This window comes from Haemaphysalis longicornis, unplaced genomic scaffold, assembly GCF_048455015.1.
Source record: "Haemaphysalis longicornis isolate Haplotype H1 unplaced genomic scaffold, Haemaphysalis longicornis Haplotype H1 scaffold_1, whole genome shotgun sequence".
NCBI lineage: Eukaryota > Metazoa > Arthropoda > Arachnida > Ixodida > Ixodidae > Haemaphysalis > Haemaphysalis longicornis.
This window is the reverse complement of record NW_027526203.1, coordinates 362,305,765-362,329,825: the sequence shown is the minus strand read 5'-3', so window position 1 is coordinate 362,329,825 and position 24,061 is coordinate 362,305,765. Positions and strand designations below refer to the sequence as shown.

The window sequence follows — 24,061 nt, the reverse complement described above, 5'->3', positions numbered from 1 at the left end:
CTGTCTGTCTGTCTGTCTGTCTGTCCGTCTGTGTGTCTGTGACTCGATTCAGCCACCCGGCCAAAGTAAAATTGATATTGCGCAATAGTCTTGTGTAGTCACAGCCACATGTAAACGTCTAAGCCCGGTTTATATGTTCATACTTGTCAACTTTGTTGAACAAGAACAAGACTCTCTCTCAAGCGTTGCCCCTCGAGCAGCCGATGAGTCGGGCTCTTTGGGGCGGGCGCCAAGAGGATTGGTGACTCGGCCGGCCGCACGCGCTGGTGGCGTGGATCCCGGCACGACGGCGGCGCAGTAGCAAGGCTACACTTCGTCGCTCTACTAACCAGACTCCGCCCCAACCCCCGGCGGGCGGCATCTTCATAGGAGGCTGCCGAAAACAACCGGTGTTTCCGGCGCGCTTCAACGAAGCTGATGTTCTCAGTAATCTTAATACGTATTATTTCCTTTTCTTTTTTGAAAGTGGGACAGGATCGAACGCATGCAGGGTGTGCACCACTGCAGTTCGGACACGGGGTTGTGCTCTGGCAACTCTCAGAAGAGTGGTCAGTGTCGCCACACTTGGCGCATGTCAACTTGCCCCGGCATGCTTGAGTGCCATGGCCGTACTTTTGGCACTTGAAGCCCCGTCTCGGGTTCGGAATGTATGGCTGCACCTGGCACCTGATAAAAGCGATTTTCACCGTCTCAGGCAGGGTGGTGCTATTTCTTCTTCGTCTCTTCGTATCGTTATTCTTCGAACAGCGACTACACCTTGGTTTTTTAGCCCCTAAAGGACATCAGCTTCAGTCTCATTCAGTAGCTCTTTCTCAGATATAACACCCTAAATGGTGTTCAGCGAGCGGTGTTGGGTTACAGTAACTGGCAGGTCAGCGATTTTTTCCTGTTTGAGCAGGTTCTCACTTCGATTTTTTCTCATTACCTCAACGAGGAGGTCGCCGGATGCGAGCTTCTTGGTGTCATATTCTTTGCCTACAATGTTCTCTATGCTTTTCGCAATCAGAAACACTGACTGTTTGTTCATTGGTTTGGACTCATCAGTAGAATGTATTACAAGGAATTTTGCAAAGCTGGTGCTCGGTGTGTGTGGTTGCAATACTTCGCTGCGGCCCCTTTTTGAGGGCCGATCAGTTCTTTGTGTGTGTGTGTGGTGGGGGGAGGGGGGGGGGGAATGGAGAATGAAGCCATAAAACCTAGAAAATATTCGGCGGCAAGGCCAGTCGCCCACCACCGAGCCCAACAAGGGAACGTGGCATTGCAGCACACGCTAACTGCACATTGCCGCTATAACCCTAGGATCGGAATCTAGGGTGATGTCTTCGCGCAGGGTTAACCCGTCGCCGCCTAGCGAAAAAACAGAAAAATGAGAGAAAAGATGACAGGACAGGGTTAGGAAAGAACACAGGAAAGGGAAATAATGGAGAAGAGGAGAGGAAAAGACGACTGGCTGATTCCCCCCCGGTCGGGTCAGACTGGGGGCACCATACGGGAAGCGGGGGCCAAGGTGGCGTGTTGCCTCTGCCAAGGGGCCATGAAGGTCCAAAACAACCCTGGCTTTGACTCAACCACCAGGATGCCCTTTTCCCCGGACACGGCAAAGCCACGCACAACCGAGAGCGTGGGTGCGGGTCCAACACACATGGGCTCGGGGTCCGCGGTGTCGCCACTACCGTCACCTTGAATCGACAAGGTGCCCTGCGGGGGCCTCAAAGTTCTATTCATATTCAATAATGTTGTCATATAATAAGTTTATCATATATCAATGTTCTGCTTCAGCAGCTCTTTTCCCTGTATGCGAGAAAATGAACAACCATTCGCTCACGCTCTGTTCAGTGTGTTCATTGGCCATTTGTTCAGTGTGTCCATTGGCCATTTGTTCAGTGTGTTCGTGGCCATTTGAACGATAAAAGCAGCTCTAGGAAATCCAATCGTCGGTGCCGGCGCACGGATATCAACACCGGCGCATAAATTCGCAGCGCGCAACGCACGATTACGCGTAGCAGTATGACAGAACGATGACGCTGCAGTTTTTTTCCCGAGCAAAGACGCAGCAAACCAATGATGATGCAGCAGCGGCGCGCGCTGCGCAATGCTCGTTCTGCGTGCGCCTCGCGGCCGATGCCGCTAACAGAGCTCCTGGCGGCGCAAGCATCCTGTGCAGCAGCAGAGGATGCTGTCACATCGGTGCCACCGGTAGGCGCCGCCGGTGCAGCCCGCGGCACGCCGCTCGAGTGTTATAGACAAGGCTGTTGCGGTCTGTACATCCGCGGTTACTGGAGTGTGAGCGTCCACTTCACAACATGCAGACATATCTGTCTCTGGTCGGCCTGACGCTAAAAAGTTTTGCTTTGTTCTCCCTGGGAGCCAGCGACGGTCCGCCCGTATGTATTTAACGTTGACAAACCTCACGTCATTCACGTACGTTCCCTTGGGGTCACCCTTGACAGCATACTGCACTGGCGACGGGCAGTGCACGCAAACGATAGATTTTGTCTAATGACTCCCCGTATCAACATTCTGCAGCTCAGTTGGGGAGCCACAGGCAGCCCTGATTTTTTCGTAGGATTCTTTATCTGCTGCCCATGATTTCTCGATCAGACTCACAGTATGTGCGTCCCGAAGCGTTGCACAGGAAAAGGCTGAGGACAGCAACTGAGGTCCGCCCTCAGAGGTCACAGGCAATACCTAATCTAGGAGGCACTACATGCCGAAAGAGCATTAACCGGGCCGGGCGGTTTCACACGATCGGACAGCTTCTCACACGCACCCTGCAGAGAAGATCCCGAGAATGTTGTTCGCTCAGTGACCAGGGAAACTCCACGTTCCTCACGTGAAAAAGCCAGATCCTTGGTCATAGAGCACTTGGAGAACACTTACCGGACCGAGCACCGAGGGGCTGGCACAGCGGCGTACATCAGACCAGACCACGTGGTTTCTCCGCACAAAGCGAGTGCATTTCCACTAAGGCGGCTTTGCGAAAGCTGAAGTCATACAGGCCGCATCAAGTCGTCATTTTGACAGGTTCTGAAGCAGCACAATAGAGATATTGCACCTTTAGAACCACACAGGAAGGATCCGCGTGCACAGCTCGTTACGGCTGGTGCAAAATCGCAGCAGCGAGGGTTTCAACGTGTGATTCCAGTGGCTTCTGGCGCATACAGCTTGGCGACTCAAGATCGGTCTCGTGCGATCGACTCTGCGCTCATATTGCGGTGGTAGGAGAAGCGCAACACTACCTCGCGGACGACCTTGTTCTCGGCGACGCGAAGCCCCTTATGCTGGACCATATCGTCTTCCCACAGGGGCATTGGATACTGCATAGAGAGGTGTCGCGCCTCCTTACTATGTTGAATTCAAATGGCAGACCTGGAGCACTTTCAGAGGAACTTTTTTGCTCCGTCCGCAGCAAACACGTTCCAATGGTAGATCGGGAGCAACCCAATCCTGTTCCAGTCGCAGATCAAGGGCGCGGTCGCAGCCGAAATCGATTACCCGCCGCGGTGGCTCAGTAGCTAAGGCGTTGTGCTGCTGAGCCCAAGGACGCGGGTTCCATTCCCGGCCGCGGCGGCCGCTTTTCTGATGGAGGCGAAAAGCGAAAACGACGTGTGTTCGATATTTCGGCGCACGTTAAAAATCCCCAGGTGGTCAAAATTAATCAGAAGCCCTCCTCTACGACGCGCCTCATCGCCTGTGTAGCGTCGGCGCGTTAAACCTCATAATCAATCAATCAGGCCGAGATCGATCCATGAAGCAAGAAAAGTTGCTCCCGTGAAATCGGCGGAGTCGACCGGAACTCGCGGGGGCCTTCTCTTCTGTCGTGACGTCGTCGCCGTCTACTTCCGCTCTACTCCTCTTTTCAACCCGCCATGGCACCCGCTCCGGCAAATACGCGCTATGGCCATATTCACAACGGGAAGATGGATGCTGCACGCCGTGTCGCGTTCATGCTTGCTACTTAACGAAAGCTAGTGCGACAGATGTAAGTCGGAATCGAGTGGCGAAGAGCCCAGCTCAAACGACGCACGGAATGGCTGGAAGCGCGGAAAGCCCTTAAGAATGCGAAATCGCCAGTATCGATCACTAAAAAACGTGACTAAGCACAACATGGACTTGCTTCGCTTAACCCGTCAATAGGAAAAGGCAAACTGCTACAGGATTTCTTGGCATGCTAATGGCATTGCAATTCGTTGTCACGATGATCTCTCCCAATTGCTAGCCAGCTGAAAATGTTCTCAGCCATAGGCGTGTGCAGAGTTCTCGATTAGGGGGGGCAAAGTCTTACCGCTGCGCCCCCCCCCCCCCCCCCCCTTACAGCAACTCCTGACCTCTTCCCACTGAATGCCTAGCGGTCCGAATGCAGTGCAAAGAGGGATGGTTATAAAATTTTTATTTCAATGCGATGGAATTGCAACACATACAAAATATTTCTGAGCATAAATTTTTACTTTAATGTGTTACATTGGCAAAATACGGACCAATTTGACGCCCCCCTTCAAATGATTCGGGGGGGGGCGCCCCCCCTGCCCCCCCTGTGCGCACGCCTATGTTCTCAGCTCTACTTTTGCTTCTTGTTTCTTTCTTTCCCATGGATTTATTTTTGTATATGCTGACTGCTAAAAGTGTACACGGACTTGATGCGTCCCGTTGTTCTATGAGTGCGAGGTCATCACCAGAGAGAAGGATAAGAAGGCACGCGAGGTTATCGAAGCGCTTGAAATCGAGCGGCCTCAAGAAAACTGTATAAGCATGCCTTCTGTTGCGCTCTCGCAAAAAGAAAATGATTATCTGGTGCAAAGTTTGTAACATGCCGAAGGCTAGAGGATATATGTTGCCGTCAGGTTGTGTTGGCCATGCTATTGGATTTGCGGGGCTTTCTGTCTTTCTTTTCTGAATAAAAAATCAGTTGTAGTTAAGCGCCTTGTCCTGTCGTTTCTTCCTTCTGCGTCCCCGTTGTCGTGCGCTGGTAACACTGTTAATATTGACTTGAAATTGACACTTTAAACGAGCATTTTACAAGCATAGGCAGCAGTAACTGCGATCTCAAGGCTTGCCGTTTTATCACGACCGACTCTGTCGACATTATCTGTATCTTACCACTGAGTCAGGTAATTCGTATATTCCAGGAGATTAACAATAGTATTACCTGTGATGCCGACGGCCTGCAAAGTAAATCCACTAAGTTTGTCATTAGTGTTATTGCCCCAGTATTAGTATAGCTTATATTCACTGGCGAGGCACGCATGCAGGCAACCATGTGAGTGCACCGTTACTGATTACATTGAGTTCCGCGGGATGGTGCTACTTGTCCGTGCTATGCGCATGACATGTGTTGGACGTTCCAAACTCTACCCCACCGAATGCAAAGTAATGCCTCGAATCCAATGTGAGTGCGATTAATAACATCTCTGTTGACACCACCGTTGAGAATCTGGTTGAAACGGAGCAGGCGACGCACGCAGGTGTTTTTTTTTCTTCGGCGTGCAGGCGCAGTGGCACAAGCCGCGCCATGTCTGTGGCGCATCGGCCATGTCCGTGGCCGTTTCCAGTGTTGCCAAGCGAAGAAATTGACAGCTAAACTTTTCCACTAATACCACCTATATGTTTATAATTTATGCCTGTCATCTGGAAACTTTCCTCAAAAAATGCAAGTGTCGAAGGTTCTTGCATTGGTCAAAAAAAAAAAAAAAAGAAGGAAATATAGCATCGGTATCTAATTACAGGCCGATTTCAATACTTCCTATCTTTTCTGCAGCTTTGCAAAAAATTATTTTCAATCATCCAACGTTCTTGAAAAGAACTCAGTGTTATCAAATTGACAGTATGCTTTCAGAATAAGAAGGTCGACACACCTAGCGTTACTTGAACAAAAAGAACTCATTCTGAAAAGCATTGAGAAATGACAACTTACATTGGGATTTCTAATCGACAACAGCAAAGCTTTCGACAGTATGAATCATAAACTACTGCTTGAAAAAATGTATTGCTATGGTATCTGCGCCATAGCAGCTCTATATGCTATAACACCATACTTAGGTCATAGAAGCCAGTTTGTTCAGGTAAATAACATCCGCTCTAAAATGAGACAACTACGCTTAGGCGTACCACAAGGCAGTATTTTAGGGCCCCTTCTCTTCAACATCTACATAATGACATCATGAATGCTGACACTGATACAAAGTACATAATTTACGCTGACGATGTTACTCTCCTTGTTTCATCTTGCGATGTCACGCAGTTGGTACAAACCGCTAATGAAGTGCTTGAAAAAATACACAGGTGGTCTGCGAATAACGGCTTAAGAATTAACGTGGATAAAACGAAAGCGATGCTTCTTCAATCCAGAAACAAAAATATTTCCTTACAGGCTGATATCATGTTGAACAACTCCAAAATTGAACTGGTAATGTCTGCAAAAACGGTAATGTTTTTTTTTTCGATCAAGACATGTCTTGGAATACACTTCTAGCAGGGCAACTTTCGCGCATAGCTGGGATGGTACACATTCTGTACGTGATCTTCCGTTTAAAGTCAAGTTACTGTTGTACAATTCATTATTTTTAAGTTATTTCAACTATTGTTGTCTCGTATGGAGCACAACTTCTGCAACTAATATAAATCGGTTATTTTTGCTACAAAAAAGGATTATTCGGGTTCTATGTAATGCACGTTACGATGCTCCTACTGCCCCTTTGTTTAGTAAACTTTGTCTGCTAAGGTTCAGGACCTCCTTAAGTAACGCTTAGCCTACAAATTTACTCTAGAACGCAAACACAACTTTAAGTACATTTAGTTGATAGCTAATCTCCAAATTAATCAAACGCCGTGTGTGACTAGACTTTCTGAACATTGGCACGTTCCTCGCCCACGTGCAAACTACACCTTGCAGATGGTTGGGTATACCCTTCCGAAGTTGATAAATGGGCTTGTATTTATTGATTTCGATACTAACTCGTGTACTACATCAATGCTGTATAACTTGTTTGTTAGAAAATAAAATTACGTTTGTGATTAGTTCCTTGCTTTTGTGCGGTTTGTTGCATATAATTTATTTTTAATGACTACTCATCTTCACGTCGTTATGTGCACTGACTGATGGGTTATTTACTGTGCCCTGTAATACATTGTATGTCTGTGCTATAATTTTTGATTGACACCTGCAAGCTGTGTCCATGTATTGCGTTTCCACCATGTATTGTATTGCGTGTCCACCCCGCTGTTATCCTGCCTCTGTGAAGGATGTAGGGCATGGTCAAGTTGCTGTGTGGAACTTTTTACCCTATTTTCCGCCACAACGTGTGTACGTTGATGCAAACGAATAAACAAACAAACAAATGACTGGATGGACATGGCGTATAAACGCGCCTTCGGCGTTTCTTTTCTTTTTTTTCGCCTGCTTGCGAAAAAGCAGACAAAACTTTAGTCACGGGCTATGATGGACGCCGTTGAGACTACTTAAGTCCCTTTATCGGCAAAAAGCCGATGAAAAGACTTTAGTTGAGACCGGGCAAGAAGAAAATGCTTGCAGGGAAGCAGGTACTCTTTTCGAGGGTCACGACGCTAAAGGCTGTCTGTGCCCGCCATGCTTCGGCACTTGCTCCGGCGGGAGCGCGTGTGTTCCAAAGGCAGTTTCGGAGCACCTGCCCTTCGAGGGAGCAGGGTGCTCTGCAGCGGAGCTCGGCGACCGCTCCCGAGCTGCCATTGGAATTCAACATTGGTTTCCTTCGGGAGTCGGAACATAGACATGCCGGACTCACGGTGTAATAGTCGTATTTTCAACGCATCAAGTGCCGCTCGGGGACGCCAGGCTAGTGTAGCCTGATTCAACATTACCACCAACCAACCAAGTCGTGCTTGCAATTACCGGAGCGAGAGCTGAGGTTTAGCTGAAAATGAAGGGCGACTGAAGCGCTTCACAGCAGTTCTTTATTAACGACCAGCACAACAGAGCATCGTTCTTACATTTCAATTTTTCAATAACTTAATTGACATTCCTGTACACCCCTCTCTTTCCTAGCGTTCAAACGAGGGGATAGTCGGACCAGTTTTGTTACCCTCATCGCTGCCATGACTGCGGAGGTCAAGATAGGCGAGAAGCTGCTCCTAATGCAGGTCCTCTTGGCCGCCGTATGCGTGCTCGGCACACAGGAACGTTCGCCTCGGTGCACGCCACGTCAGTGGTCACACTTTCCAGCGCGGCACGCTTCGTGGTACACCAAGTGCGCCTCGTGAACCCCTTTGTCGGCAGCGTACTTGATCAGCTTCTTGGCTTCCCTGAAACGGAAGGGCCACTTTGTTAGCAAATGTCTTCCAGTGCACCAAATCCAGCCATGCCGTCGTGCGCTCTTGACGAGGCAAGGAGAAGCTCGAACATGCCGCATAGCAAAAATGGATGCGACAGCGGGCGCATGATTTGCTGCAGTGTGTAAGAGGTTAATTAGCGGCCTGAAGAGGACAACAAAGGAGTGTTTTGAACCACCGCTTGTGGACGCCGTGATGCATGCGGTAGCGTAATGAAGCCGTAAGACGCCCAATACCGTGCCACGAGGAAGAATCGAACATCCGTGGTTGTTGTAGATAGCGAACTAGGGGGATAAGCTGCCTGACAAAGACGTGCTGCAAAAATTGTCCTCTCACTTTCACGTGGTAGCCGAGCTGCGAAAAACCCGACCGGCCTTTTTCTGGTAGGCATGAGTGCGTGGGATGGCATTGCCTTGTACGGGAAGAGGAAGCTTGCTGAAGAGCGGGGCCACGTAAACGCCAAAAAAAAAAAAAAAAAACGCCATTCCTTTACAGAAAACTCCGCGCTTGATCCTTGCGTAATCCCCATTGCTCAAAAAAAGAAATTGCCACTATTTTTAAATCCTGTGCCGCTGGTAGGGACACGGCTAGGTCATAGCCACACGCGGCAAGGTATCAGTATTGATACCATAACACGGATTGCCTCTCAATTTGCATTTATTCCACGATTTGCTTTTTTTTTTTTTTTTGCAGAGGAGCTGATAGGCTAACTCCCCCATTTTTTGCGAGCGTAAACCGAGAAAAGACGGTCCCCTCCCCCTCACTCCGGCACACCCACTCTATTCGGCCACTTGTTCGCCTCCAGCGCTTCATATTTCAATATAAGATGGCGTATATTGCCCCTGAAAAAAAAAAAAAAAAAAAATGTCTTTCAAGTTCCCAGCAATGCATTTGTGTCTGAAAGTGAAGCTGACTTATAGAAGATAGGTGTAAGCTTGGTGGTTGTAATCTGGCTTCCCCACATTGAAAGGTGCACAGTGAAGCCTATACTCACACAGAAAAAAATAGCGAACGCGGCGGAAGGAGGCCACCGATGACAATCGGGCCGCGGCCACCAAGCGTAAGCGCGATGCTCGTCGGGACCCCGAACACCGCGAGGCGGAAAATCCAAGACGTCAGCGTGGCTATCCGGCTGAATGCTTCCCCGGCACGACGGCGCGGTTTGAGCGGGAGTTTGTGGCCAACCAATAACCCACAAACTGCTCCCCTGGTCATCTACCTCCACCGAGTGGAATGGCACTGATTTTTTTCTCGGTTTAACTCATTTTTCGTTTTAATGCTTGGAGTTCCACATATGTATGACGTTTGCGAAGGTCCATCATTCTGACCGAAGTATGATGCAGCAACGTCTAAACTGAACAAATAGTATTTCACTCGAGTTAATGATTGGAACTGTTCACGGAAGGGGGCGGGTTAAATAATATATACACTGCATCGGTTATTTCTGGGCGACTGCAGTTAAGCTTAGGTTGACGTTGTAGATAAATGACACGTTGAAATTTGGGTTGAACGGTCGGGAAGGATTAGAATTCCAAAAAAGAAGAAAATGAAGCACTAACCAAAACGACTGTTCACCAAAATGTTTTTTTTTTTTTTCGGCTGCGGTAAGGGGCACAGTTGATTTTGCGTAGCTTCCCATATGCGAGACGATACGTCTTGTTATTTTTGCCGTTCTGGATTTCGGTTACAAAATTTTCTTGTTGTTTGCACTTCCTTTTTTTTGGCTTACCCTTTTTGCACATCGGTGTCAAAGCCCTGCATGTGACCAACGGCCAGGTTGTAGGCCGAGTGGGCGTGCCCTTGGTCGGCTGACTTCCTGCAATGGTAGCAATTGAGAAATATCTACAATTCTACACCAAGCGTTCGCAAAACATGCATGTACCTCACGTCAGGCAACCAGTTCACTTGAAAAAAAAAAAAAAAAAAGACACCCATTGGTTTGCTTCACCAGACTACACCCGAATGACCAATAATAGCAATAAAAAGGGAACAAGGGCCCAGCCAATTACTTGATCCGAACAAAAAAAAAAAGTGGTTTCCTCTATGACACAAAGGAAGCATACTGTATTACTGTGCTCGAGGCAGCAACGCAGGCCACGTTTTTCGGATCAGATGTTACGAGGGTACTCGTTATTCGTCAAATTTGCCTCTTCGTGAGCAATGATAGGTCGTTCAGGTGCACTTCGGTGAAGCAGACCCACGGATACCTTTTATTTTTTAGTACCGTTCACTTAGGGTCCTATTCTAGCATCAGCGGTGCTCGGTTAGAGTGTTACAAAACTAAACCCGTTACTCTACTCTGTCACGTATACCATAACAACAAAATGTTTTAGCGCGCACGCTTAGGGTGTAACACAAGGCCGATGTTGTGGTCGCCAAAGAGAGCGGAAATGATCTTGTATGATTGTTTTTAAAATGTGCCGTTCATCTGGGGCCACCTTCAGAAGACGAGTGCACGATGTCGCTTCACGAGCCAACTGGTCCGCAGCTCCGTTTCCAAGCACTCCTACGTGGGAAGGGACCCACTGGAAGCGAACGCTAAATCCGTTTTCCTTTATCTGCTGAACAAGACGCAGAGGACAGAGGCAACCTTACTGTTCCGCATCCGGACCAACTCAGCGCGGACACCGGCGTGGCTTCATAAGCTGAACATTATCTCTTCACCTCTGTGCGGAACGTGTGGTGCTACATGCGACATCGGTCATTTTATTATGGACTACCGAGAGCATGCGGAAGAGCGGTTAGCTTTGTTTAAAGAACAGCGAAGGAAAGCCGCTCCAAATGCCTCTTTGAACGATTTAATTTCCCCGGAAGGCCATTGGATCACGGGGAGGGACATTTTTCGTTTGATCCTTCAATTTTTAAGGGTCACAAGCCTCAGCGAATCATGGTGAATTCCCGCGAATAGCGGTAAAAGGTGCTGATCGGGTGAGAAATTGCCGGCATACCACGCAAGGCTAGGTCCACCCGCCAATAAACATCACCACCACCACCAACACCTTAGCGTGTAAGCCTTCGCCATTGCGCAATGCAGAAATCTTGTGGTCTGATTGTTCCTATGCAGTAGAAGCAAAGGAAGGGCATAGTCGATGTTTCATATCGCCTGCAGGATGCCTACAGTGTGTCATTTCTTTTGCTCTGCCTTGCACCCTTCACGCGCGATGACCAGCAGCAACATACCACTACAAAACTGATGCGCATACCTTTTCACATGTAGCGACCATGTACAGAGCGTCAATAGTGTTGTGATTGAGGGGGAAAATGCGTGAGGGATTAGGAAGTTGACCCTGCGTGAAAGAGAAAAGCCCTGAATGACATCGACCGAGAATTATCAATGGCGGTTGGTCGAACCGTTTCGTCGTGTACTGGTTTTTGTTATATTTTCAGTATATATATATATATATATATATATATATATATATATATATATATATATATATATATATATATATATATATATTGTAGCAAGGTTAATGAGCAGCTCTTGTAACGCCATCAGTTTATCGAGGTATGCGCCACATCAAGAAAGAGTGTCATGCGATCGTGGCCAATCTATGATTTTCTTCCGGCCGCCTTTTTCCACTTCTTTTATCAGCCGAACTTTCAGCTCCAAAGTCAGACACTTTCGCCTGGAGACTGGCGGAGCCATTTATCACTGTATACCACAAAAACACACGCGAGGCACGGTTAACAAAGCACTCCAAATAACACACAATCACATGGCCTGCAGCAGGTATTTAAAGGCACGCGCCGTCGGCGCCCAAGTGACTGAACGCAGCGGACAATGCCACCGAGAGGCGCGCGAAATGCTGCTGCACTGAGTAGGCCTAGCGCAGCCCGCCGTTTCCTGCAACGCGGATCCAAAGGCACGCGACGTCAGCACGATTGAACGCATCGGGCGACGCTACCAAGCGGCATAGGAAGACAACTGTGGTGAGGAGGCCGAGCGCAGCCCGGCGTACTCGGGGGTGCAAGTCGACGGTCCAGAGCTGACCAGGCAACCAGGTGACAGGTGACCAGAGGGCCGAGCTTTGTGACAGTGGGCTCCACGGGGTGCTAGTGACTCACTTCCGAAGGGCGACGTGATGAGCAGGATGAGCTTCGGAGGAGCGGCGACATCGAAACTGGCAGCAAGGCGGCGAGGAGTTGATATGTGAAGGAGAGCAAGACCAGTGACTGGCGTCCGAATGCCTCGCAGATTGGAAAATGAATAAGTAGGGGAAGATAGTGGCCACATTTATATGGGGCGTGCGGGCGTCATGGAACACCCACGAGAGTTTTGCGTACAAATTCCGTGACTCTGCATTCGTGTTTGTTGAGCGCAAAAAACAATTAACCACCGCTCATTGTGGCTACACAGCGCAATCATCAAAACTGACCAATTTTGCACTAGGAGCTTTGGATGATCACTGGGCCATTGTTTCCCGAAGTGTGCAGCCGTGAAGTTTACAAAACAAGAGTTTTTCAGCGCCCCGTTCTCAACGACACTGGTAATTCTACGGTTCGAGTATCGATGTACGCGCACCGTCGCGTGAACGTCATTGAGCAATGTCTAGGAACAAAATTCAATGATTCTACAACACATTTGTACACTTCGTCTAAAGTCGGATGATGCGAACGAGCATGACTGGGCCGAGAAAATTGCAAGAGAAACACAAGCTTGCGTTGACCCGCCATGTTGACAGCTTGGCTCGCCGCTGGGTCGCCGCCGCTCGAGAATCCGCTCGCCACTTCGCTCTAAGCGGGTCAAGCTCTTCGTGCGCTTCGAGTAATGCGGCCTAAATTGCACGCGTTTGGGATGGGACCAAAAAAAATTTCGAAAATAGCGATATTTCAAGTAAAGCGATTCCGTTATAACGAGGGATTATTGTACATTGCTGTACCATCGTCCAATATTCGTCTCATCATTGCCTTGTCGCCACGTAACATTTTGGTGGAGGGTGCTGGGTTAAGTCTCATCCCGGCCCCGAGTTTCACCACATCTCGGCTCATTAAGGGGTCTCATCCTGACTCTTGGAAAGCGTCGGCCCGCCCAAGCCCCGGGGAGCCATGGACATGACCATTCCCCAGCCCCGTGTCCCCTGCCCATGACCAGCCGAGACCAGACGAACTGACAGCCACTACCAGACGAAGAGCCGACGACGTTCCCCCGCCCAGATCCCCGGCGCTTCTCCGAGGGCTTTGCAAGCTGCCTCGTGGGGTTGGCGGTGGTCAGAGCTGTTCCGGGAGCGGTGCTTATCACGACCATCACCATCATTAGTGGCGGCAAGGACTTCATTGTATATACTCTCATCGCATTGCTCATCCGTCCTCCGTCGGGGGGTGATGTCACGGAACATCTATGTGGACAATGGCCCGTAGCGCCATAACCGGTTACCGAAGACGACGCAGGGGGGGTGGCGGGCCCGAGCTCTTTCATGGCCGCTTGTACATAGATCATCCTTGTAAATACATCGTTGTACCATCGTCCAATATTCGTCTCACCTTCGCCTTGCCGCCACGTAGCATTATATATATATATATATATATATATATATATATATATATATATATATATATATATATATATATATATATATATATATATATATCACGCGTAGGACCGGAACCCAACAGGTATTTTTGCCGGAGCTGCACCGAAAACAGAATTAACGGTGTTACCGGTTCGTGACGAAATGGTTCCAGCTTCCGCTGTTGATAACGCGTGGTTAACACCATTCGGTGCTTTTTTCTTTCGCACCACCAATTTCGTACCTTATCACGCACTTTCCCCTTCAGAAATGTCAACACTATCAACGCTCTCTTCGTCGTTTCAACTCAGGAGAGGTACGCGCAAAGAATGTTGCAATGGTATGCTACTGCTAGCAGCGCGAGCGGAATGCAAGGCTGGGCAAACGAAATTTCGCACTCTAGGCAGCCTGCAGACGATATGGAACACGGAGTTTGCCCTCCCCTCCCCACGCTGCGACTACGTAAGGGAAATCGGGCCGCAAGGTTGCTGCACTGTGCAACGGCGAAGGCCAACGCCCGAAATGTGGATACTTTTTTGCATTTCACAACTTTATTTAAAAAGGTAGCATACCTAGAAAGTAAATATATATACTCGACAAGTGTGGCACTCAAGAGCTGCCCGGTGTCTGAGCCGTTGGCGGCTGACGACAAGAATGCGGGTTAGATAACCGTACTCGGCTGCCGTTTTTTTGACGGCAGAAAAAAACGAAAGCTTTTATGTGTCGAGGTTTTGACACACGTTAAAGATCCTTGGGGGGTCTAAGTTGCTGTGCCGGCTTGCAATATACGGTGTGCTTCATAGCACAGGGGTACCTTCGGGGCATAAAATACGGCTATATTTTTTGGGAAGTGTGTTTTTACGAGAAAACAAGAAAGTAGGGACCCATCACCTGGTTTTAAATTATTTCGCGCGAGTTCCCACAGGAATAATATCTGCCCTTTTTTGCTGCCTTCAACCATCGAAAAAGCAAACACGAAAATTTCTCTATAGACACACTTTACTTCGTCCCACCTTTTACAACCAAACGTGTCATCACTGCGATGGCAGCGAGCGCTGTAATGCCTGATATAATCTTCAGTGTTTCAAGTAAAGTAGGGCGGACAAACTTCGCGTTTTTGTAACGGATTCAAACAATGATAGTAGATATAGCAGAGCAAACTGCGTACGTTACGCACTTTTTTCTTTTGGAAGAAAGTGTATCCCCCAACCTTGCAGGTACTGCGTAGTTTGCCTTGGAAGAAAAACAGCATTAAAGTAGGGGACACATGCGGAAAGGCAGGCCCGTCGCGTACTGTCCCATTTGCCCAGCGCTCGTCCTTTCTGCCTGTTCTGCTATTTCGCTTTTTTAACGCTGCTTTTTTTTGACGGTGCACCCTTTGTCAAAATTTTCTAGGCCAATCCTAAGCCTTCTCAACCACAAAGAATTCAACGAATAAGCTTTACTTTTAAATGTGTCCAAAATATTTTATGACAGTAAGCAAGAAAGACGTTTTCTCTAGCTTTCCGGCATAAAACGTTTCAGCCTCCCTCGGTACGTAAGCGTGTACATTGAATTTTTTCGGCCTGTGCATTCCCGGCTTGGTCTAGGAAATTTTAACAAAGACTGTACACTTTCAATGACTAGTCTAACTTCCTACTCTGGCGCTCCGGCTACTCATGCTGAACGACGGGGGAGTACTGTTGTCGACAAATTAAAGAGTGTCTTTCCAAAAGAGTTCCATCTCGTGTTTCACGCTTCCACTCCCCACTTTGGTTTGTCATCTCATAATCTGTTATAAGATTCCGCAACTTAGCGGACGGAACGAGGGTGGTTGGCAGGCGGAACGGAGACGTATTCATGGTGACGCACACATCAGTAATAGTTATCCGAAATGCATTCTTCTAGTGATCAGAGCCATAATTAGTGACTGAGCGTTAACTAAGGTTCACTTTTAACAAAATTTTGGCTCACACCCCCAAGAAGGTGTCCGCTAACAAATTTACTTAGGTGGCCAAACAATCTAGTCCATAGGTAGTACTTACGTGGCTTCTGTTGGATTTTTCTTTTGAAATACTACAACTAAACAAAGTATACCGCTGGCATTTAAACACGTCTACTGCTAATGTATACAGGCCTAACTCTAGGGGTTGAACGTTCTGGGTGATTGGCAATTCCAGAAAGAAGATTGCCATTTCAACAAAAAAGGGAGCGGAAGAAAGTATATCCCACAGATAGCATGACGCCTGCTGCTTTAGGCAGCCCCTAGGACAACACAACGGCTGGCCGGGAAATTAGCTAGTAAACTTACACTACTTTATATGTTTTCTTTAACGTTGGCCTAATTACTTACTGTTGCCTTTAAAATTGCAAGACTTTTATTGAGAAAAAGCAGTACTTGTATTGCACCACATTTCTATTTATTTTTTTACGGTCGCTGTAAACTACAAAGCATTTTTTGCACTTCGCTAATATTTAACTCACCAACGCGAACCGGTTCGGTTTGTGAAGGAGTCGAACCGGAACTGAACCGGAACGAAGTGAATTTGCCCGAGCCCGAACCATGACCCAACCGATATTTTTGCTCGGTTCGACACACTGATATATATATATAGAAAATAAGGGTTGGCAGTCAAGAAAACCTCGGAAAGCAAAGGGTAGGTTGTGGTGGGTCATAGAAAGAGATGAAGAATTTTTTGAGTCGAAAAGAAAGTGGTGAAAAAATGCCCGCCGGGTGGGTTCAACGCTGGTCGACCACTCTCGACATGTCGTAGACACTCGAGTCACGGCCCGGGGGTTAAAAAGAAGGTCCCCTTCACCCCGAGTAGTCCGAGTGGCGCTGGCTACCACCCCCAAGTGCAGGAAACAAAAATACCTTAACATAAATACCCGAGAAAGTGCTGGGGAAACAGCCCCGCCTGTAGCGTAGTGGTTATCGCACCAGACCGGTATTCTGGAGGTCGTGGGTTCGGATCCCACCCGGCGGGCATTTTTTCACCACTTTCTTTTCGACTCAAAAAATTTTTCATCTCTTTCTATGACCCACCACAACCTCCCCTTTGCTTTCCGAGGTTTTCTTGACTGCCAACCCTTATTTTCTGTCTTATTTTCACGGAGCAAGAGCAGTCCGAAAAATCCCCGAGTCATTACTCCTACAGGACAACTGGCAGTTCCTCGGGAAAGTCCGAAATATCCAGTAAGTACGAATTTTTGGAGTCCGAAATTGTTGCCAACGCCTTCAGCAACGAGACTTGCCTTGGTTTATTCAAAAGATTGCTTTCTCCCAATAGCGATGACGTCGATCTTAATGGCAGCTTTAAACAATTCGGCTAGATAATCTTGTAAATTAATGAAGTTGTTGCCGTTCACCAGGTACTTCCTTGCCCAGCCCTAAACGCCACAGGGGCACATTTACGCGACCGGCAGCCTCCGACCAAAGCCACCACTAAAAATCAGGTCTGAGATTTAGTGGTGCCTCCAGTTTTGCTTCACCGTTGCTAATATGCACTTAACGCCCCTGGTAAATCGGTTTTTCCACATTACGTCAAGAGTGATATTGGGTAGAGTCAAACTTGTATAGGTTTTTCAATACTTCGTACCTTTCTTGGTGAAAACAACGTTTTGCGGCGCCGGAATAGCCTATAGTTAGTTACCAAATGCTATTTAAAATAAAACAAGGTCCCAGTTTATTTTTCTTTCATGGTTGCTTTGACGCCCCGTACAGAGCGTGTAGGCAGACGCAGATAAGGAATAACGCCGACCACGATCTTAGGTAACTTCGGTGTGGAGCTGTTTTCGCTCCCAGAAAAAGAATTCTACCTGCTTTTTTATACCACTAACAATCTACAAAAAAATGGTGCAAAAAGTGACAGTTGTCTACTAATGCGTAAACATTCTTTCCAGCCGCTCTCTTATAAAACGACGGCTTCACCGCTATACAGAAGTGAATTGGTGGGACCATACCTTACCAAGAGTAATGCACGCAGTTTTATATCACAGTATACGGAAGCACCGAGTATCCCTCTGCATCCACAGGAATTATAAAATGCAACAATTGGGCATTTTTAGGGCGTGGGTCGCTGATGCCTGGTGCAGCAATCTGGTGGCCGACCTGTCCATCCACATTACGCGGGTTTTCCCGTCAACCAGACAGTGGATGACTCCTCCCTAGGCCAGGGAACGCATGGAAATGTATAATGAGATCGCTATGCACTACAGTTAAACCTGGATGTAACGAACCTCCATGTAACGAATTCCTGGATTTAACAAATTTTTTCCAATCCCCAACTCCATCTCCATAGAAGTCCATGTATTTGTGACCTCCACGTAACGAAGGTGTTGCGGTAATCGACCTGAATGTAACGAATTCGCGGCACTGATCATTTATGATTTTGAGCCGTAACACTACTAAAAATTTGTAAATACAACGCGCAAGTTCTATATAATAAAGGAAAAAATATGGGGCAAGATGGCGGGTAGAACGCATACGATTGCAGCAAGCAAGTGCGTGCCATCCATGCGAGCATCGATGTTTTGTGACGTCTGGTGGCGCTGCCGTGCCGAACGGGCGAGCGCACTCTGGTTAGGCTGGTCCGGTAGGTGTTCTGTTGTTAGGCGTAGCGCATTCTCAGCGCGGCGACGTCGTGGGTATCGTTGTGGCACTTGTAGAAACTGTTAGAGATCGCGGCGATGATGAAGGTTCGTCAGAGGCGGATACATTCCCGTTGCCTACAGCAAAGGAGGTCTTGGATGCGCTGGACGTGCTGCGCCGTCACGTCGGCTCGCAGGATGATGCGGAAGCTTTGGAGGAGTTCGTTTCTCTGGACCGCCGCGTTGCGTCGTCTTTGATGCGAAACACACAGGCGAAAATAACGCAGTTTTTTTGTGTTAAATAAACATTTGAGGTAAGTTGCGCTAAATCGGCATCTGCCGCATGTTTTTTTTGGTGTTCGTGATGATTTCCCTGGTGTTTACTTGAAAACTGCATGTAACGAAAACCTGGATGTAACGAAAATTTGCGAACTTTTTTCAATTTCGTTACATCCAGGTTTAACTGTATTGCCAAGAGAGACTAATATTCTCCACCCGATAGATCACTAAGCAAAATTCGGCAAGTCACCTAGACGCGGCTCCAGACTAATACATTCTATAACCACAATGAACTATCATTTATCTACCCAGGAGCTTTCCGACCCGAATGCTCCTTATGTGATGCCGAACGAGCAGGTTTAGCCCATATTTTGTGTGGCTGCCCCGAGGATTCCCGTTCCAGCGGCCTGCAATTACCGAATTCAGAGTAGTGGGAGGGCGAGATGGTCAGCACCGACCGTCGACGCAAGTTTAGAGCGTGGCAAGAGCGTTGGGGGTTGTTGTACGGAACCGTCTTGTCGCAACCCCTCGCGACAAAATTTGAGGGCCTATTCATCGTGATCATCACCGACATCCTATTTAGGTCGACTTCAGGACGAAGGCCTCTCCCATGGACCTTCACCGCTCTTGTCTTGCGCAGCCCGAGTCCATTCTTTGTCTCCGAATGTTGTTATCTGATCCCTCCATCAAGCTAATGAGCTTCCCCGTTTTCTAGATCCGTCTCTGGCTGTCCATTTTGTTCCCTTCGTGGTCCACCTATTGTCAGTTCGTCCCACGGTCAAAATGGCGAGGTTTAAAACTGCCTTATATGCTGTCCTATATATGATGGTGTTTTCTTGGTTTTTTTCGGTGCGGGTAAATTTGTGGTATGGTAGGCTATGCAATATCCGGCTCATGATCAGTGGCTGAATGAGTCTTACCATTTGTTCTTTTTTTTTTCCTACTCTTCTTTTGGTTAGGCGTTTTATAAAGTGGGCAATCGGTGACATTTTTTTTTTCTCTTTTTTAATGGCGATTGTGAGTTCGGCTCTGCCGCTTGACTCTGGAGCCACGCCGAGCATTCATACGTGACGACTGTTCTCTGGGAGGACATCCTTACCTGTTTTATTTAACTTTGTCGCGTGGAGTCCTCCATCGTTTGCCAAACGGTGCTTGCAGATGAGACAGAACCACGGAAATATTGAAAAGTAGTTTGGCAATTAATGTGATTATAACCTATATGCTGGGTTTTCCTGGCTTATCCTTCCGTCGTATCCTTGACCGACCCGTATGGCGTTTACGGTCTTTTGGCGGGGGAACGGGCAAAGGGGCGGAGTGATTTAGCACTCGATAAACGTGGCTGGAGATCTTTGGTACAGGCCTACCCCGTGCAGTGGGAACAAGGCTGATTATTATCATTATTATTGCTGTTATTATTATTATTATTATTATTATTATTATTATTATTATTATTATTATTATTATTATTATTATTATTATTATTATTATTATTATTATTGTTGTTGTTGTTGTTGTTGTTGTTGTTGTTGTTATTGTTGTTGTCGTTATTGTTCTTGTTATTGTTGTTGTTGTTGTTAGTATTACGAAGACGACCTGGTTTTATTTCAGTTCGTTTCTGCTCTTAATTAACGCCGTCCATGATTTATAAGACTTGCGTTAATCCTTTGCCACCATATTTAGTTAGCTGACTCAATTTAGGTGCGGGCATCACTTCCGGTGAAAAACACGTCTGCGTGGCTCAGTTGGTAAGGCGTTGTACTCTTGAGCCCAAGGACGCACGTTCGATTCCCGGCCGCGGCAGCCGTTTTCCTGATGGACGTAGAAAACTAAAACGGCCGTGTGCCGAGATTTTTTCGCACGTTAAAGATTTCCAGGTAGTCGACATTAATCTGGAGCCTTCCACTACGCCACGCCTCGTAGCCGAGGTGTAGCTTCGACACGTGAATTACCGGAAATTTGTATTTTTTATCTTCGCGTGGAATGACACTTCGATGTGATGACGTGAGTCGCGGGCACGGCTGGCGAATGTGTCTGTTGAGTATGCTATCACCAACGGGCAGGTGAACGAACTTCACTTTGCAGGCGTGGCACCAGCTGAAAATGCGTGTCCTTTCTTTCGTCTCCGCCGTAGTATCATTGTCATCCTTTACACACTTCAGTTGCCCTTGCATCATATTCAAAATTCAGGCCAGCCCTCGGATCTTGCTGCCCCAGTCATAGCTTCCGGAAGGGGGGGGTGCAGAGGTGACGTACTTCGGTGGACGCTTGATAAGCACGGCTGATAGCGGACGGCTAGCAGCCACGGGGAAATCGAAAAATGAGCCTAATAACGCTATCGCCTTAAAAATTGGCCCGGAACGTACAGCCGCCCACAGGCTTGCCACGAATGACGGAAAGCGTAGTTCGGACTTCCGCTAGCGCCACAAAGAGATAGCCATCGGGTGCTGGATACTGCTCTCGATATGCGCTTGTAATGCAGCTGGTGATTACTGGTGCGCAGATCGCTTTGACCGCTTTTTCGCCTGTGCCCGATCGCCGCGTAGGACCGCCCGTTTGGCTTCTACGTTTTCTTTCCGTTCTGTTTTCTGCAGGCGGATGCGTCCACTTGTGCCGCAGTAAAACATCGCAGGTCTTCTTATCGCGGGAACGTGAAATTGCTCGCCAAGACGGCGCAGATCGCGCGACTTACGAGTTCGGTCCAAGTCTGCCGATCTAACGACACAAATCTTATAAATAAACAGTGTCGTGCTCTCCCAAGTTAACCCATATACGCCGAAATTTGAAGCAATGGCAAATGTTAGATATTTTGGGAAGAAAATGTTTGTTGAAATTTGAGGTTTCCCCGATAAGGAACTACAACGCGTTCCTGGGGCATGCGGGGTCACATCTGCCTGCAAAAACCGTAGGAATGCCGCCGTCGAAAAAGCATTCAAAGTGGTCCAGGCATCAACTATTGCTAGCTGCCGTAAGCAGTATCTCGCACACGATGACTACTGCTTCGTGGCGCTGGCGGCAGTCAAAAAACTAGGAAGACATCCAAACTAAGAAGTCAGACTAGCACAAAAATACCACAAAGGCTATTTTTTTAATGGGGAGGTTATTGTATGCTTACGACCAAAATCACTGTGCAACGCCACCCCGTTACAAAGGGCAAGTCGCTAAGCATCATCAGCATCATCATCAGAGAAAGAGAGAGAGATTGAAACCTTAAATTTTTTGACAATAAATAATGGTTGGTTGCATTACAACACTCTGTTAATAATGGTTAGTTGCATTACAACGCCCCAGTTTCACCATTGTGAGTTCCCTCCCAACCTCTAATAGTACACAGTAGCCGACCGTTTTTTCGGACTCTGAAAATTCGCACTTGCTGGATATTTCGAGCTTTTCCGAGGAATCGCCAGTTGTCCCATAGGAGTAAATGACTCACGGATTTTTCGGACTGCTCTTTTATTCGGACTATTCTTCATTCCCCTCCAGGTCCGAAAGCTGTACCTGTAAATGCGACCAAATTATTTTATGACCGCGAGAAAGAAAGGTGTTTACACTAGCTTTCCGGCATAAAACGTTTCGGCCTTGTTCGGGACGTAAGCCTGTAAATTAATCAATCATATTTAGGGGAAATCCCCAAGGTGGAGTAAGTTTCTGCGAAGGAAAGTTTGACATCCACCCAAACGCAGCCATACGGCTACAAAGGAAAGCTATACAGCTTTCTCAGAAACTTGGCAGTTGAAGAAAAATTCGTCCTGGTCCAGGATTCGAACCCGGGACCATCGCTTAACCGTAGCAGTCGTTCTACCAACTGAGCTAACCAGGAGGCTAGTCGTTTGTAGCGCGATAGCGAATTGATCAACAACTCGAAGTGACTGAGGACAGGTGTTAATCGATCAGATTTAGGGGAAATCCCCAAGGTGGAGTAAGTTTCTGCGAAGGAAAGTTTGACATCCACCAAAATGCAGCCATACGGCTACAAAGGAAAGCTATGCAGCTTTCTCAGAAACTTCGTAGTTGAAGAAAAAAGAAAAAAAAAAAACCCGTATGGCTGCATTTGGGTGGATGTCAAACTTTCCTTCGCAAGCCTGTACATTGAATTTTTTGCGGCCTGCTCCCTTTCGGCTTGGCCTAGAAAATTTAGACAAACACTGCACGTACGCTGAAGGGCTGATCCGTTTTAGATTCCTTCATATTTATATTTAAGCGTGCCTCCAAGGTTTCCGGACGCAGGTCATGAACGCTTTTTTTTCTTCGCAGGTCCTCTTCCTGCTCAATCAACAGGACGATATCCGAAAACCCCCAGCAACTCAAATATTTCTCATCTACCTTATCGCTAACTTACCCATCCGAGCCAATTAAGTGCTTCCTTTGAGCAGGCTGTAAATGATTTGGCGCTTGTCGGCCTTGACTAGTGCCAAATGACCATCTCTGCCCCATTACCAAAGCTACATGCGTACGTAGCCGGTCATTTCTTGCTTCCGTATATGAGCAAGCCATCCGTATGTAGATGGTCTCGCTGCCTTACCGAAACCAGTAGAACGCCATGCTGCTGTTCTTGGGGACACCACGGCCTGCGAGAGGAGACAAGGGATGCTCCCAATCAGGGCTCAGCAACCTGCGGCCCCCGGCACGACGTCAGAACCCCCACTCTCGTCACTTCATCTCTGAAGCCGACATAGCAGTTTTGACCTCAAATGGGCCTAGACAGGAACAAAAAAAGATCGCTTCCAGTTGGCATTGACCCCATCTTCACACTACTTCACTTCCTGTCTTTGCATAAGTACAAAAAAGACCCCCCCCCCCCCCGCCCCCCCCTCGCCATCCCTCCCGATCTGCCGTCCGGTCCACGCCGGTTCGTCTTTAGGCAACTGAGTCCTCCGCCTCAAAAGGTTGCTGACCCCTGCTATAAATGTCGCAACGCTGCAGTGAGTACTATAATGAACATTTACAAAACGCCATATCGGCGGGGACCATTAGTACGCAGGAGCCACAGAAACTAGCGTTTTGTCAATACCCGCCATGTTCCCTTGTTGCTGCCGGCAGTAGCAGTGATGCTATGCGCAGCTCAATTTTTCTTGAACTTGCGCCACTTCTATAGTTGGTTTTCCTGCTTTAACTGCCCTGTCCGCCATCTCTGTAGAAGATGAGAAAAATGGGCTAGGCTGCTTTCCACCTCCTTTTTATCGTTCACACGCCGTAGGTAATCACACGGCTAGCAACCTGAGTTACAGAGGGCCTATTCTGGCATCGCAGCTTGGTGGCCTGGTGCACTGGGGAGGACAATAAAGGGAACCGAAAATGCACTCCTCCTCTTTCCCCTCCCATACGGAGTATGCTTCTCCGTGTACCTGGTACCTCTTTCGCACAGGTTCCAAATTTCTTCGATGCGTGATACTTGCAACATAACC

The 24,061-nt window shown here is 47.8% G+C and overlaps 1 protein-coding gene across 1 annotated transcript in view; it reads right to left on the bottom strand.

Annotated features, from left to right (window-relative positions):
* Positions 1-7,914: 7,914 nt before the first annotated feature.
* LOC144155008 (uncharacterized) overlaps positions 7,915-24,061 on the bottom strand; it is a 71,373-nt gene continuing 55,226 nt past the window's right edge. Inside the window, exons 3-5 of the mRNA XM_077686191.1 lie at positions 23,179-23,224; positions 10,031-10,117; positions 7,915-8,274 (exon numbers count right to left, since the gene is read on the bottom strand). Coding sequence (XP_077542317.1) covers positions 8,175-8,274; positions 10,031-10,117; positions 23,179-23,224 — 233 coding nt within the window. The 3' untranslated portion in view covers positions 7,915-8,174. The remainder of the gene's footprint in view (positions 8,275-10,030; positions 10,118-23,178; positions 23,225-24,061) is intronic.